This window comes from Sebastes fasciatus, chromosome 21 (assembly GCF_043250625.1).
Source record: "Sebastes fasciatus isolate fSebFas1 chromosome 21, fSebFas1.pri, whole genome shotgun sequence".
NCBI lineage: Eukaryota > Metazoa > Chordata > Actinopteri > Perciformes > Sebastidae > Sebastes > Sebastes fasciatus.
This window is the reverse complement of record NC_133815.1, coordinates 8484172-8502466: the sequence shown is the minus strand read 5'-3', so window position 1 is coordinate 8502466 and position 18295 is coordinate 8484172. Positions and strand designations below refer to the sequence as shown.

The 18295-nt window shown below is 41.0% G+C and overlaps 1 protein-coding gene across 4 annotated transcripts in view; it reads right to left on the bottom strand.

Moving 5' to 3' along the window:
- cacnb2a (calcium channel, voltage-dependent, beta 2a) overlaps positions 1 to 18295 on the bottom strand; it is a 69787-nt gene that overhangs the window by 31755 nt on the left and 19737 nt on the right. The window contains exon 1 of one of the 4 annotated variants that reach the window (XM_074622394.1): positions 3533 to 3863. The exons of the other annotated variants lie outside the window; for them this stretch is intronic. Coding sequence (XP_074478495.1) covers positions 3533 to 3565 — 33 coding nt within the window. The 5' untranslated portion in view covers positions 3566 to 3863. Of the gene's footprint in view, positions 1 to 3532; positions 3864 to 18295 lie in introns of those variants that run through there. 4 annotated transcript variants of the gene reach the window in all.

Sequence of the window (18295 nt, the reverse complement as noted above, 5' to 3'; positions counted from 1 at the left end):
TGGACAAAAGAAGACATTTGAGAACATCATCTTGGACTTTGGGAAACACTGATCAACATTTTTCACCATTTTCTGACACTTAATAGACCAAACAACTCATTGATTAATCGAGAAAATTATTGACAGATTAATCGGCAATGAAAATAATTGTTATTTGCACCCCTAGACTCTAAACCCATACAGATGAAACCTTTTTAGGCGCTGTTCTGACTTACGTGTATTTAAATGCACATGTACTATTTGGTGTTGCACCTCACAGAGATCAACATTAAGACAAATGCAGGGTGTGACGGGACCCCTACAACTGCAAAATACTGTATGTGCTAATCCTTTCCCTCCAGTAAGTATTACCTGCAGCCAGCAGCAGCAGCAGCAGTCCCTTGAGGGGCATTGCTCTCATTTACAGTGAATCCCCCTCACAGCGAGATCCAGTTGATCTCGCTGTTCCTTCCCTCTCAGGTCCCTCTGTGGAAACACAGCACCATAATAGGATGATGGCTGATCAAGGGGAATACAGCGAGAGAGGCCAGGGGCTGCTCGGTGCCGCTATTTTTTGCTTGCGTCGTCAATATCCTGGCAGTTTCCTGGTGTATAAAGCAGGCTGTGGATGATTGATGACAACTGGCTAAGAGAGCAGAACGAGCTGCTAACCATCTTCAGCGGAGCATAACATACCGTCCGGCAAATGGGACTGTGCTCGAGTAAAATGATTTCAGCCTCATTTATTTTATTTCATACAGAGATAAATTACATACTCTGGACCAATTCCTGGCACAAGTTGTGATTTATGCAAAAACTGATCTCGTTGCCAAGGATGCATGGGGATTTCCCACATTTCAGTGATAAATAATGAAAATAAATCTCTCTAAAGAAAGCCCACAAAAGGTCAATTTAAACATTTTTTATGTTAACCATTAAAGTAGAGGTTCTTTCCCTACATAAAACTCAAAGTGGACCTATTTGCTCAGATTTTCATCATATCCGAAAAGTCCAAAACTACAAAATATTCAGTTCATTATCATATATTAAAAATAAAAGCACCAATTAGTCACATTTGAGAAACTGTAATCTTTGAAATTTTGTCAATTGTGCCTTAAAAATTAGTGACACGATTAATCGATTATCAAAATAGCTGACCTACTAATTGATAAATTTTTTCAGCTCTAAGAATACGTTAATTAATTCAATTATTCACAATGAAAGTCTTTAGAAATCATGTAACTGGTGCTTAGTTTTAATTTATCAGTTAAAAGCCGTTTCACACCAAGCACAGATTTTAGTCCGAAAAATTTGCACGGAAATTTATAAAAACTGATTTTGTGGGTTCTTATGAAAGCTTGCACACCCCTGCAGAACGTTCGAGCGGGGAGTCTGTTTTCGGGGTAACAAACTGTCGGACAAATGAGCTTTAGGTCCAATCAAAGAGTATGGATGGGACATTTTTCGGACTATTGGTGTTTCGGAATAATGGACCTTCGTGACAATGGGTCGTCACCCAATAATGTACGACAAAGACGATATATGGCCTCAGATCATCCAGCAGCTGGGATACGATGGTAATGTAGCTGATTATGCACTTGTCACAACAGCTAACGTTAGCATACATTTTGGGGTCCAATTAGTTTATGTGTTGTGTAGTTAACGTTAGCCCCGTAGACATTTTCCGTCTGGATAGGTTTTTGTTATGTGGGGTGGACACAAGCACTATTTAGGAAACTCATTGAGCCTCGTTGACGAAAATGGAGCACGGCAACGCAGATAATTCACACCGACTTTTAATCTCATTATTAAATCACCTTTTCAACACTCCATTAAAGGCCATGCAGACCCACACAGGTGTTTTCAATCAATCTTGCTGATTAGACTTATGTTGAACCAAAAGCAGTGATAAAGGTCTCATCTATTCTACCTTAACCTCGAATCTGTGAGTGATTTTATAAATGTGAAATACTCTCGTCAAAGGTGTTATTTAAAATGCAAACAAAATTACAGTACATGTTAAACATAGCGTTGTACTTTACTCCCAGCTGACATGTCACATGGAAACTACAACTCCTGAACATAAAAATCGAACAGGAGCTTCTGTGTGTGTGAGAGAGTAATTGGTTTTCCAAATGAACAACAACCAGCTATAGATTGAGCAGCAGAGAACAGCAGGTAGTTTCTCATTTACCCACAACTAGAAATCAACAAGACAGACAACAGTACCTGCTGCATACAAACCCTTAAAACATGGAAACACAACAGACACACATGCATACTGGTTTAGCATTAAATAATATATGATTTAAGGTTGAGGATCAGCAAAGTTTCCCTTTGGGAGCATTATCAATCCACTTGACGAGGGCGGCTTCAACCACAGGTGCTTTCTCCACGCGCATTCGTTTTTTATACAGAGAAAATAACTTTCTTTTTCCCATTATGATATTAATGTGCACGCAGCATCAGTCAGAAAGTAGACGGTCCGCAAGACAAAGTATCAAGGGAGTAAAGTAAAAAACAAAACAAATATTCAATTAACGTTGGTCTAACGTAGTTCTAAAATGTTTTTCCATATATTGTCATGTATGAAAAGACCCAAAATGAACACTGTAAGCGGACTACTTGATTACTAAGCAAGTTCTTTAAACAGTATAACAATGATTCTGTCCCAAGCTTTTTGATCCATAAGCGGTTTCCACTTGTTGATTTAATCTACAGATCTGTAAAACTGAGTTTCTCGACAAAGAATCAGACAAAAGAACCACTTTAAATCTTGTGTTTGCCAGAGATGTGTAAGTTTCTTGGAAATGAGTCATTCAGCATAAAAAAAGCATAAAAAATGACTAATCGACTAAAGACCAAAACGATCGATTACTCCGACTATGAGGGGGCAGCCCTATTTGTTCCCCTTTTCTTATTCCACACAGTCGGACAGTATCATACAAAATATATTGTATATCGTTTTGTCTCAGCTCTTCATTGAAGCCTTATAATGTTCACATTGAAATATTCAAACCCAGGACCCAGTTTGCTTGAAATCGATTCTTTGTTTGGCTCATGTGGCTAAGACAAAACTTTACCTTTTTCTCTAGGTCAAAGCCAAGTTGTTTTGTGCTCTCTACCGGTCTCTGTACATAAAGGACCAAGCTTACCCCTGCTGTTTACTTTCTTTCCCCCGCTCTGCTTGTTAACCACTGTCTCAGTTCCCCACTTTGAGCTAGCAGTGGTCATGCAGCGGTGCTCGCAAATTCAGACAAGATGCTTAAATGAGCGTCTTTGTCACAAAACAGTGAGGGAGTCACAGTGTGCATCGTGAGCATTACTCTCACTAACTTTCAGGCAAAGCAGCGACGAGGGAGAAAAATAGGAAGTGTATGATTACGCCCCTTTAAATCCTGCACTAATAACCTCCATTCTCCTGCAGTTCGAGCCCTTCCTCTTTGTTCAGAGGGTAGAGAGAAAGAAGAGTGAGAGGTACAGCCCAGTTAGGCTCAGAAAAGTGTGAAAGGATACTGTTTGAGTAGCAGAAAGCGTGTTAACTCAAACTTACCAGGTCTGACTCCTCACTGCCGGAGTGATACATTTCTGCCCTATCCGACTCTCTGCTCTTCAGCCCGGCTGGGAGAAAACCTCCTCAGCTGCTGCCCATCTCCTCTCCGACTACCCCGACGGCTTCGCTCCTACAAATCCCCTTGTCCCAGCTCCAGAGGGAAACGGATGTGCCTCCGTAGTCCGAGCAGTAAAAGTTGGAGCCGGGGGAAAGAAGTTAGCTCCTCTCGGACCTTCCTTGGCCTACTTTAGTCCCTGAGAGCCAGAGAAAAGACCAGCGTCTTTCCCACGCTGGGAGAACACTCCTTCAGAGCGCCGCGATCGTCCTCCAGCCCCAAAAACAAGCCCCCCTGCCCCTCTCCCCTCCCACACACACATATATACACTCTGTCTAGCTTCACACACACACACACACACACAGTTAGGAAGTAAGATCTCTGGCCAACAGGGCCGGCCTGAAAATTCCAGAAAGCACCAAAAGCAGCTGCAGAAGCTTTTTATGTCTGTGCGCGAGTGTGTGATCTGAGGAGTTTACATGTGTTCCCCTAAAGAGGTTACGCTCTGAAGAGAGGAAGGCTACAGAATTTGAACTCACTGTACTGTACAGTCTCGACACATGTTGTTGAGACCAAAACTTCAGGAAGTAATTATCTTCACTACATCGACGAAATGCCATATTTGCTTTCATCATCAAGGGGACCAAAGTCATTGAAACTTTCCATTTGGTCATTTCATGGTACACCATACATTAACAAAATAAAACAAAAGGAAGTTACTTTGTAGAATAAGAGCGCTTACATAGTGCAAACACTTACATCTATAAAATTAAAGCCATATAAAAGTTGGTTTAATGACAGATTTCTATCACCAGTCAGAGCTCCAGTGATATCAGCTGGTACGCATCTAAGACAACGTAGTGGTTACTGTAAAAAAAAAAAGCACATTGACTTCAAAGAATCTCTTTGTGATCTGACATCAGACACTCTGAAGCTGTGATGTGTGTTTTGTAATCACGCTGCTGTTACGTTACAGCTCATGTAGGCTGAGCAAGTTAAGTATTCTATTAAAGCGGTAAAACACGAGTTAAAACACAAATTGGAAACTGCCAGAGTCATGAGTTCACAAAATGAAACCATGACTAATCTAAATGTTCCTGTTATAACAGGAGCAACAAGAGAGGAATGCAGCTTTGTCACTGGAAACACATACCAACTGAACAGCACAGATGAGAACTGAATGCATTGTATGTCCAACCTGTAAGATCATACAACCATAAAACTACAAGCTCTGAGCTTTATTCGACATCCCAGTAAAGCCCAGATTTGTATTTTTTTCCGTGGGGAAAAAAATGTTTCTGGGCGGCCCATCCTAAATCCTGGATTATATTGTGCTTGATCAGGGTTAACCCCTTTTCTGAGGATTATCATCCAGGGTGCGTGCTCGACACGTGACTAACTGTGGGATAGTTATCCTCGTTTCACCAGAACAATGGTTTCAAGTCCTGAGGCATCAGTTTGCAATAAAAACTCTTCTGTTGTCTGAGATAACAAAATCAGCTTTAAAGCTTTTCAGTTGTATTATAACACAACCTATAATATTTTATATTATTGCATCTTTTTGTAATAAATGTGTTAAATATATATAATCTAAAAAAGTTTACACCAAAAAAAATCTCGCTTTCTTGCACAGAGCTAGATGAGTAGATTGAATCGACACTGTCCGATATGTCCATTAAGAAAGAAGCTACAGTCAGCAGTCGCTTAGCTTAGCTTAGCATAAAGACTGTGAAACGGTGAAACAGCTAGCCTGGCTCTGTCCAAGAAATAGTTAGGTCTTTGTACAGATTAGGTCCCCTTTACACCTGGCATTAAAATGCATCTCGTATCCAGATTGTATCTATATTTAACCTGATTGCATTTACACCTGGTATTAATATGTGTCTCCAGTGTCCGCATTGAAATCCGATCGCTCTGAAATGGCTGAGAGGAAGCCTTCGGAGTCTGCACTACGCACAGGTTTGCAGACGGGTACTACCAGAGAATGCCACCGTTTAGGGGGAGAGGGCCTGCAAACGCGACTTTGAGGTACAACTACACTCGCACACACAGAGCGATGAGGAGAGAAGACGCTGAGCACAGAGCGCACTTTCATGTGGTAAAGCACTATCCGATTGCAATCCGATCACCCAAAACGCATGGTAAGTCTGGTGTTAGATAAAATGTGTCCATTGTGTTTATTATGGGTCAATTAGTGTGTTTAATAGGTGCTTATAGGCAGATTTTGTTACCTTTGGTTTCCCCCTGTTTCCACTCTGCTGCTACTGTACACAAGTAACTCTTGGCAAGAGTGATCCTTACATAACGACCACAGGCTCCAGTTCTGATAAATATATTAGGGCTGGAACTGGGCTGATTATTTTCATTATCCATTAATCTGCAGATTATCTTCACGATTAATCGTTTTATTATTTCATATTCACGTCCTCTTTAGTCCAGTATTAGTCCCAAACATACAACTATTGAATTTACTATCATAGAAGAGTAAAAAGAAATGCAAATATTCACATTTGAAAACCTGGAACTAGTGAATGTTTTTGCCATTTTTACTTTTTCAGCCCTAAACTACATCACAGTTTGTGGTCCAATCTAAACCCTGCAGTGGTGACACGAGGTCAAGGTAAATGAAGGGGAAAAGCAGACTATAATTAAGTTCAGTCCTGGAGGCAAAAACCTCCGCATGCTGAGCGTGGTGACAGTTGATCAGGAAGTGTGATTTCGTCCCTTTGAATGCTCACTAAAAATTACTTGCAAGACAATCAAAGCAATGAAAAAATCAAAGTGAGATTATGATAGCGATCAGGAAACACTTTGAATCGTTACTTTAAGATGCCACTTAATCAAAATGCTGCGTAAAAAAACACTAGGTTTATTAATCCTGTGTAGCTCCAGCTATTCCTGCCAGGATTTTTATGCTGAGGTCACCCAGACTAAAGTTCACTGTGTTTAATGTGTGTAATGGGTTTTAGCTAAAAGCCTCTACAAGCATATACTGCAGACAATATGTCAAATTAACAAAAGAAGATAATGCTATAGTCCAGATTGGCTGCTTTATTTTGTGTAATTACTATAATGTAACGACACAATAGCATCCTTCACTGCTGACAGCAATAATCAGCTCTGAATGGGATTTGACGGATCAATGTCTCCCAGTTCTGCCAGCGCTGGTAAATGAGTGCCGGCGTTGCCTTTGGCTTATCGATCAGTATACATGCACACAATGACGTCAGCAGGCATTCACGCTGACAGGCACACAAAGGCCAACAAGGATAGCTTACAAAACCAGCATACAGTAATTGGACCACGAGGAGGATCAATACAACATCCCGATGTGTTTCGCTTAGAAAAAAAAATGACATTGGTAACAGTTGTTTCTTTTCATTCTCAGTTACTAAAGAGTCACCTTGTGCAGGATGGAAGACACACTTCTGATTCTGCTGCTTTTTACATTTTAGCCCTGCAATAAACCCTTTTATCGACACCTCTCTGAAACAGTTTCTACAAAAACTGAACATTTTAACCTTCATGAAGGCAGGATCTATTGCAGGACTGTTGCATTAATTTTAGCTACTACTAAACACTGGCAAATGAGTGTACATTGTGCAATAAAGGTTTGTAACTCAGATAAAAAGTGAAAATACCTGAATATTACATGCATGACAACAATAGTTTTTGGCTGGTGATATTCTATATTTTTGTTATTATTATAAACAATTATCCCATGAAAAGAACAAGGCCATTTCTGTTTTTTATAGGTTTTGGCTGTTATAACAGCTTTTGCAACACAGACAATATGTTTACTTGTTAGTAGGACCAGTTCATTATTGGTTTTAGTCTTTAGTGGGATTTGTTGACAGTAGGAAAACATAAAACATCATGGTAGGTATTTTGGTTTATTGCATTTTAATGTGGATGACAACAACCACAGAAATCATATAGGTGAAACTGTTCCTGATGTACTGATCTTACATGAATTTCTATTGATGGTGAGCGATTATCAATTATTCGCTAAAATCTGCATCCCTAAAATGTATTTTTATTAGTGCTGCAACTAAAAATTACTTTCATTATTGCTTAATCTGCAGATTACTTCCTTGATTAATCAATTAAACATTTTGGTCTATAAAAAGTCAGAAAGTAGTCCCCAGAGCCCATGGTGACGTTTTCAAATGTCTTGATTTGTCCAACCAACAGTCCAACACCTAAAGATATACAGTTTTATATCATAAATGACTGAGAAAACGTGCAAATATTGACATTCGCAAAACTGGAACCAGTGAATTTTGGGCATTTTTGCTGCTTAATTATGTGTTGATTGACTACCGATTAATCGACTAATTGTTTCAGCCGCATCATTCAGAGATTCAGTTTGCATTATAGCGGCAATCACACCTGTGTACTTTTAGTCACAGGCCACCAGGTCGTCCGACACTTTCATACTGGTGTGACTCCACAGTGGCCACTGATCACTATTAAGGTAAACAGTCCAAAACAAAAACTCTCCACTCTGCCAAACACACTAGCCAGCGTTAAAGCACTCAGGATTATGAGTTAATCTGTGTTACATCAATACAAGATCATAACACAGAAGACATCATAACACAAGACAACACAATGACAGATACTGAAGATTATTGATTGATCTGACCTGACGCATCTTATCCAATAACATCAACAGTGTTTTGTTTTCTGTCAAAATTGCTATTATAACAGGCCGTGATTCATGCAAATGGTGTTATGGATGTTTAGTTAACTTAAAAGATCACTAATGGGTTGAAATAAACCACAATTAGATCATTGAAGATCTGTCAGAAAGGCTCCTCCAAATATGTTTTGCCTTGCCAAGAATGCTATTATACTAATGAAACTGGACTACAGGACTTCAAGTGCTGGTGGATAAATCAATTTCCTTGGATGAAAAGTTCCCTATTCACTTTAAGTCTATTTCTTTGTTGTCCAAAATGTAAAAAAGGCAGTCAAATCTGCTATTTAGCAAATGCAGCACTGTATAAGAGCAACCAAGCTGACGTCACAGAGTGACAGACGTAGTTGCTGGTGGGTAAAACACAGGCATCGCCATCGAGGATACTTTGAAAACTCCATACAAAAACTGAAGTGTACAAAACAATAATTTGCCAAACTATGGCTTTGTCTGAAATTGCATATTATGCACTACATACCCAATATGTGTACCATCGTTCAACATACTTTTGTGTGAATAAACACTAGTATGCATCTCTTCGGATGCACCTAGCAGTTATTTACGTGAGAGAGCCTCTTTGCAGGTTGGAGACGTGTAACCATGGTAACCCGTGCTAACCTCATGTGACCAAAACGACGGTTTGTGAGAATCAAAGTCTGAACTAATTTAAAATATATGTTATTAATATACGACAAATCTTATACTATCTTATACTATATACTTAAACATGAAGCGTTATTGATGTTACCGTCAATGTCTGTTATGAATGTTGTCATCACTAACGCATTGAATTGTGGGATATTTATGCCGCCGTAGTGTCCAGCGTTGCATACCGTAAATAGTGTACTATTGATTTCATACTAAGGTTTGGGACCTACTAAAATATCTCACATACTGTTTTAGCGTACTAACTAACGGACGCAACCGTAATGTTGATTAGTGAGCATTAGAGGTGCCGGTAGGTGGATTTTGTTATCTTTGGACAGAGCCAGGCTGTTTGCCCTTGTTTCCAGTCTTTATGCAAAGACAAGCTAACCGGCTGCTGGTGGCTACAGCTACATATTTACCGTCCATATATGAGAGTGGTTTCGATCTTCTAATCTAATTCCCCAAAATGTAATCCTTAAAAAAACAAAGTAAAACAACAAAAAAGTAAAGTATTAAAAAAAGTATTGTTTCGGTCCATAGAGACCCATAGATCGGACATTTCAGATACCCAACTTCACATATATAACGCTTGAATTTAGAGCAGGACTCTACTGATCCTGATGCATAATATCCAGATCAGACTGTAGAATCCATGCTGGGCCCGCTGGGACTGTGATTCACATCTAATGAAACCCCCAGGGCCGGCAGCCAGCCCATCTGACTGAGGTTACCTAGCTACAACACATGCCAGGCCACTCGAGCCATGGCACCATCTCTAATTACAGACAATGAGAGAGAGGAAAGGAGGGAAAATGAGGGAGAGAGAGAGATGGAGATAGAGGATGAGAAAGAGAGATAGAAGCCCCAGCTGTTCTGTTTCCTGCTGCCTCTCTGAGCGACTCGAGAGTTCAACTGCTGTTTCCTCCACTCCACCAAAGGGCATCCTGCTAGCATGTGTGCTAAACCTGAGAATAGCATCAAACCTGTGCACACATCATGCAACACTGCTGTACTTCTCTCGTACTAAAGCCTCAGCCTATTAATGTGGTATTAGAAGAAAGGTACATTTCCAGTTGAGATTGAAGTTAAAAGTTGAGTAGAGCTTACCCTTCCCAAGATGTGTTTAGTCAGTGGAGACAAAGATAACTTGTCAAGCATGCCCAGGGGTATGAAGATCATGAGCTCAGAATTGTTTGACAGCGAGTGGGATCAAAGATTTGATGACTTCTGAAGCCCTGACTTGTACTACAACGTTTGGCGGCTGCAATGCAAGTGTGTGGCACTGAGTCACTTCACGCTCGCTGAGCACATCAACTGTCCCACATGGAGTCATAGGAAAAACTCTTCAGCCGGCAAATTGGGACCGTTGTGACCAATGCAGTCACGCACAGGTCAGGCAAACACTGGCAGAGGGTGATGCACTCGCACACTGTACGCAAACACACTTTCACACTTACAGTAACTTCCCCTGCCCTCTGACGACACAGATATGATGGATGTAAGGGGAGATAAACAGACACATCATTGTACACGCGAGTGGTTTTGGCAGAGAGCTAGGGTAATTTTTAATTAGTTAAATGGACGGCCTGATATCTAGTAAGTTAGTGATTAGGGTTTGGGTTACACACATGCACAAACACTTGTCACTTAAGAGGACACTTCATTGACTTACCCTAACTTTAATGAAATAGTTCGACATTTTGGGAAATGCTCTTTTATTCGCTTAGAGTCAGACGAGAAGATCAATACAACTCTCATGTCTGTTAATTAAATATGTAGCAGTAGCCAGCAGCTGGTTAGCGTTGCTTAGCAAGATTGATTGGAAGATTGGAAGATTGGAAACGGGGTGGAACAGCTAGCCTGGCTCCGTCTAAAGCTCAGGTCTATAGCACAGAAGCGTAACCTATAACAGTAATATCGGTTTTGGTCTTTTCATGGGATTTGTTGGCAATAAGAAAAATATAGTAAATAAAAAAATTGTTTTATTTCTTGCTTCTTTTGAGACTGATCACTGCCGTTTAAAGTAAAGGAGGTCCCCTTTCAATGTTGACAGCTCAGAAAATGTTTCTAGGAATAGAAAATGAAGATAAAAATGGTAGGAAGCTCGGATGAGCTGCTGATTATGCATTAGAGTCCCATTAAATAAATAAAAACTGAATTTCCCTAAAAACGATTTGTTTGTCAAATAAAATGATCACGCTTTCGAAATTACAGAAATAAACGCTAAACAATTTCCAGATTTGTAAGTGTTTGCCATCATCTACTGTATGCTTGCAGTCAAATTAATATACTAAAAGTTCCCTTTTTAGACCCATGCTCCTGAACACATCATAATGCATTACATTTTCTGTCACATAACATGCAATATAGTATACTCCCCTCCTTTTCTGTACACTTTTGGACTAATAAAGCCACTTGTTTGTGCTGCTCTGACATTGCTGACGGGCTCCTAATTTGAACACAGTCCAACGGTTTTGAGCAGTTGAGTGAGTCGATCATTCGCTGTGTCGTCACATGTTCCTCTGCGTACTGTACATCTCTACAGGAGGGAGGGAACGATCCATGCTGCGCACACAATAACACCCACAGGGGTGATTGCTTGTGTCCACTTGATCCCCTGACTCACTTTGTGATGATTGCTTCTTTCAGTAAGGAGATTTAAATCTGCTTCTGCCTTTCAACCAATCCAGGATTTAAGAGTGGAAGGAATGACCATGAAACATGGTCAGAAACGGTTAAAATCTGTTCTTTATACCGTACCTCGGAAGATGTCGAAATTACTACGGTAATATAAAAAAGGAGAGTGTACTCAACAGCAGTGGTTGCAAACCCGGAGGTTTATTTTTGCAGACTTTCCTCTAATCTCTGCCTTTTCTCTTGGGAATTACTGGATTATCTGACCTCTTTAAAAGGTCTCCTGTAGAGTTTATGACCACTATTAGCGCTATGGAATAATGTTTTTACAAGTGGGTCCTTATTTAGTCTATATCATGGACCCACATGAGGACACACATGCACCCAATACATATTACTGCTGCCCTTTCCTCACTATTTCTCGTTCGACATTTGCAAGCGGAAAAGCACAAATAAATGTAGTAATGCACCAACAAAGGCAGTAAGGAAGAAGACTGCTAGCTAGTTAACATGGATGTAAACAATACATGATTTAAAATAGTCCAAAACTGTATCTTATGATAAGGAAATGCACTCAACGTGATACGATGGAAACAAAGCATTTTGGTGAGTGACGCCGAATGTAAACATAACTTTGTTGAAAACGCTTATAAAAATTCTTGAAATACAAACAAAAAAATCACTTTGGTTGAACAAATCACAGGCAGAAATTGCTTAATTTCAAGGAATCACATGTTAAAAAGTTCAGAAACACTGCCCTGCATTGTGTAAAATGAAGATTAAATAATGTTGCTCCAAAGCGTCTAAATTAGTTTTCAAAGACAGGATTTAGCTGCATGAACAAACTCAAAACAAACTTTCATTAGATTTGTTAGAGAGGTTTCTACACATGGAAAGAGAAAGATGACCCAGCAGATTGTCTTTCACCTACGAGCATCAATGCCTTTCTGCAGGACTAAAAGGCAGACCCGCATGAATCCATGATTAAAAACTAAGCTCTACTTATACGAGGTGCATGTCCGACAGTATAGGCCTATGTAAAGAGACCTCACAGACAGGATATACTGTGACACTCAGGATGTCGTCACAAAAAAAACCGCACACAACAAAGAATCCTGCAAACACAGAAAAAAAGCACTCTGCAAAAGCTCACAGAAAACAAGCAAGCGCTACAACTAATAGTACAAGCTCTGGATAGAGAAGTAAGCTGCTGATTTAACACAAATAAGTGTGTTGTTGTTGTTGTTTTTTTTACCTTTGGCTTCTTAGACATGCTCGTTCTCCCACAATGCCCGGGACACCTGTGTCGCCTCTCCGTTCCACAGCGACTGTAATGAATTATGCAAATCCCCTGGTTTTTGTTCAGAGTACCATGACCCAGGGGTGCAAGCAGCTGACGCCTGGCATAAAAAAAGCAACCTCTCTGCCTCAGTCAAAAAGGGATAACGCTGACTGCTGACTGCTACTGCGCTACAGCACCTGGCAAGTTAAATACAAGCAGTGTCACTGGCGAGGTCTATGGAGAAGAGGAAATGAGATGTGGTCATCCTCAAGAGCTCTTCCAACAGCAAGTGTCATGCCTCATGTGGAGTGAAGAGTCTCTCAGACAGATCACACACACACATACTGATATAACAGACACATGCACGAGCGGACACACACACACACACACAATCGAGTGTTTAAGCTCTGCGGTGTCATGGTCAGCTCTGAAGTGTTTTTCTTCAGCTGGCCGGGCATTAAGCTTTAATTTGATAGTGTGACATCTGTTGCATGGTCAACTCAACTACATGACGCTTTTAGAAGCAGACAGAAACACACGCCCCATACACAAACATACCTTAAACCTCCAGAAATACTCTGTCAACAGATACTTGTGATAGTCAGCTTCAGTGTTACTGAAGAGTCTATGTGATGCTGAGCTGCTGGGCTGCAGTGGCAGAGCTGACCGCTGTAGTAAAACATGTGACCTCTTGCAGCTGTACATCAGCGGCCAGACAGACAGTCAGTCAGGCAGTAACAGCACCATCTGGAGTCCTAATCCGCCTGGCACTGACTACCACTGTGATTATGAACGTGGCCCTCAAAGTCATTAGGCTTATTGGAGGACAAGTCCTGTAGATACCTGGGATCAGTCAACTGCAGAGGCGCTACAGCTGCATCGCACGAATTTGCATTTTCTGCAAAGATATCAGTAGCAAAATTAACTTATGCAAACGCAGGATTCATGAGCATGCTGACACTTAGGAAGGAGGTCTGGATGATGGCAACATTTTTGAATAAAATTATTTACGGGGAGATTTTTGCTGTACTAGCAGTAGACTAGACTGTTGACATGTAATTTCAAATTTGGCACAGATATTTAATGTCCCAATAGGATGATTCCTGACGAATTTGTCAACCCTATTGGGCTTGCCGTGGTAGTCGGTGTTGCCAGTGTTACACGGTGTTCGGCTGTACACGGATTACATTACTTGAACCCATTTAGTTAATTTGCGTATCGGCGCCGTGTTATCTATACATAGTTGGATGACGGACGCTACAAACTTAAAGTGAAAGTGTCTGGAGTCTCAGCACAGAGCAGCAGGAGTCAGATTTCACACACACACGGGATGAGAGAGAGTTGACAGACAAGACGATGGCGGAGGATTTGGTGTCAAAGCAAAAAGTAAAAGCGACTATTTGGCAATATTTCGGATTTAAACCCAATGCTATAAGGGAACCATAACGTTACTGAGGCAATCACCGTGCAGAGAATGGAGCGTTCACAGCCGGTGTGCACCACGCAGCGGTGCCAGGTGGAAACCTGTAGCGAAAGCTCGACCGGAGAGGCCAGACCAGACACACGCTCTGAATTTGGAATCTAGCACCTTTAAAAATATGTTGGCAACCAGCAGATTGTCAGTGTGTTTTGTAAGGCAATGAAAGAGGAAGTGGCTGGTTTGGGGTTCTACAGACGAATCATCAAGAAGAAGTTGAGTGCAGCCAGTGCAGCTGTAGGCCGTAACGTAAGTGTGAAGGTTTGTGAAGCCCGACGTGAGAACAATGCAGTGGGCCCAATTCCATGGCCTAACCAATGAAAATGTTTCCTTGACCATTACTTGATAGTCGCCACCATCAGGCCAACATTTCTACTTGCACTAAAATCCAACAGGCAGATTGCAATGAAACATTCACTAGGATTAAACTCTTTCCTTTTTGGACATACAGTACCTGCCTTCTATAGGTCAACTTTGCACATAAAAATGTTCATTTCATGGGTACACTGCCATTAAATTTGCTGAACACATTCATGCTCCCAAGGAGATAAACATCTCTCTATCTAAAAAGCTAAACTTTAAAAAAAAAAAATTAGGGCCACAGCTGGTAAAGTCATATTAGCAGAGAGTATCATCAGTATGTTGTTCATCAAGAGCCCTGACACACTATAACAACATCAAGGCCAACTGACTAACTCTTGTTTAGCCTCATGTCAACTTTCCTGGTAAAAATTGACCTTGAACATCCCACAAAAACTACCAAAAAACACAAAGACTACAAAAACTATGACCAGCTGACTACCAGCATGTAGTCAGTCCCTTCCCCTTCCCTTCACATAATTAATGAGACTTCAATATTTAAGACTTGAAAACTGAAATTTCTTTCAAATTGTTTAGTTTTTCTTCCCCCCAATTTGTATATTCACGTTGCTCTGTTGTAATTATTTAAGAAAACTGAATAAAACAGTATTCACAAAAAGAAATTGAAATTAAAATGTATCTGATATAAATTCAAAAACGCTTGAAGATTTGCTCTGCTGATATCTGCTAGTGAGCTACATTCATAGTTAATTAAGACTGAGAGGGAGAACTGTGACATTAAGGTACTTTAAGGTACTCAACGTCCCAGCTCTGTGTGTGCAGGAATGATCAGGTTCAATGTGAGGACAGAGAGTTGGGCTGCACAGAGCAGCAGCGTGACATATGCAGCATATGGGTGGGTTGAGCTAAAGTGGAGCAGTGTTTCCCTCCGGAGGAAAACACATACGGTATGTACATCTCTATTTATGCACACGTGCTATATACTGGACAAAAATATAAAGTTATCGCCGTGTCAAACACGAATGCCTGTTTAGGACAGGACAGCATATGGTGCATATGGAGGAGAAATAAAGCCTCAGGTTTATCACACCATGAATGTGTCACTTGCACCTGACATACAGTAACTCCACCACAAGGGATTACATAACAAAGAGGCTGAGCTGAGTGGCTGGAGGTCACACGACTGCAGAATCAAGAGAGAGAAGACGTTTTTAATAGGGCTGTCAATCGATTAAAATATTTCATTTAGACTAATCGCATGATTGACCATAGTTATTTATGATTAATCGCAAATTGCACATTTTTTATCTGTTCAAAATATACCTTAAAGGGAGATTTGTCAAGTATTTAATTATTTTATCAACGTGGGAGTGGACATATATGCTTGTTTTATGCAAATGTATGTATATATTTGTTATTGGAAATCAATAAACGACACAAAACAATGAAAATATTGTCCAGAAACCCTCACAGGTACTGCATTTAGCATAAAAAATATGCTCAAATCATAACATGACAAACTCAAGACCAACAGGCAACAACAGCTGTCAGCGTGTCAGTGTGCTGACTTAACTATGACTTGTCCCAAACTGCATGTGATTATCATAAAGTGGGCATGTCTGTAAAGGGGAGACTCGTGGGTACCCATAGAACCCATTTTCATCCACATATCTTAAAATCAGAGGTCAAGGGACCCCTTTGAGAATGGCCACGCCAGTTTTTCCTCGCCAAAATGTTGCGCAAGTTTGGAGCGTTATTTAACCTTCTTTGCGACAAGCTTCCTTAGCTTTAAAATTGAGCCCGCTACAACCTCCGAAAGATCGATTGCGTTAAAGAAACTTTACGTGTAAAAGCCCAACTAGGGACAAGAGTTGAAAATTAGCAATAGCTATAAACTCTCTGTGCAGCACATCAGTTTCATGCCCTGTATTTGAACTATGTTAAATTGCATCGCCCCTATCAAATAAAAATTATTGGCGTTAAAACTATTTTGCGTCAAAGCGTTATTGTCACGTTAACTTTGACAGCCCTAGTTTTTAAAGTCCACAGACAGACAGAAGGTAGATTCTGGAGTAACTCCATCACATCCTCTCCTCCCTGCCCCACCCCCCTATTTCCCAAGTAGCTGATTTCATCCTCGCAAAGCCACTCTCACTCTAATCTCCCCTGATCCGTCTGCACTGGTAAAGAATCAGATATCAAACTCACATGCGTTAAAAGAAACCTGGGACAACATGACAGAAAATACTACTGTTATTATTATGAGTATAAACAAACAACTATGCATTTTCTTGGAGATTCAGCCTTAAGTTTGTCTATAATATCAACTCCTTGTCACACAAGTAGAGTTGGCAGACTGATAACCAGATTTCATAAAGTGGGCATGTAGTAGCTTGTCGTTATATAATACCTAAATCTCTAAGCCTCTCTTTGGAATAGCCACTGGGCACAGGAGCATCAAAACCAATAGGAATATACTGTAATAGTCTCTACATAATCTGTTAAACCAGAAAATCTTATCAATAGTTATGTAAAAATGTTACATGGCGTTCAGTTGTTTCGAAAGGAGCACAGCACACATGCAGAAGGAGTAAGTAGTTCAAGAGTAGAGGAGAAAACTCCACCAACACACCTCACTTACCCATGAGACATTTTTATTCTTGGCTTGTTTGATCATGGCAACGAGAGCAGGCCGCTAACGTGGAGAGAGGAGCCCCCCTCCTCAGCAGATTTCAGCCCTGCGGCCTGATGTGTGGGCAGGTCTGAGCGGGATCAGGGGTGATGGCCGGGGGCACGTCGCGCTCAGCCATAGGTCATCATCTGCCCTGCAAATCTGCGAACCCAAAACGCCCGCTCTGACTGAACCCAGCATCTGTCAGCAGGATCAGACCGCACTTCAACGCAGAAGAGGACAAAGTTTTCTTCACATGGCAAAAAAGTCAAGAATCATCCGGCAAAGTCTCTTCCTCCTGACAGCACACAGTGACCTGATGGACTGATTATGTATTCACGCCGAGTATGAATATGAAACATCCCAGCAGGTTTTAACCCCGCCCTGCTGAGCCTCAGCGCGCGCCCAATCGCGGAGCAGATCTTTGTGGCCGGCTCCCGAGGGTGAGCTTATAGAAGCATTAGGATGAACATACTGATTCTCTTGAGGAGAGGACGGGGCTGACTGGCAGGTCACTGACACCTCCAGGAACTAAACAAAAAAAACAGGAAGTAGCAGAAGGAAACTTCAAGTAATTGACCTTGTCTTCATCTACTGTTTGTGCCTCCCACCCTCTTTTCTGTTTCATCTATTCTCCCTTCCTAATCTCACTTTCCTTCCTCTACACTCCTCTCTCTCAGGGGTCCGTCTCCTCGCCCGGCTGGTACCTGTTGTCATGACACCTCTTTGCTAAGAGACGAGTGCCGTGACATATAAAAGATGCTCAGTGAAAATGGGATTCCCTCTCTCTTTCTTTCATCTCTTTTCATTCAGTGGTGGCACTGCTCTCTGACCGAGAATTAAATCTACTCTAAATGTTGTCCCCTTTCACCCTCCTACTTCTACACCCTTCTTATCGTCCTCTCTCTGACACCATTAGCTCCACACTTGTGGCCGTCTGTTTGCACAAGTCGATCCGGATTACTTGTAAAAA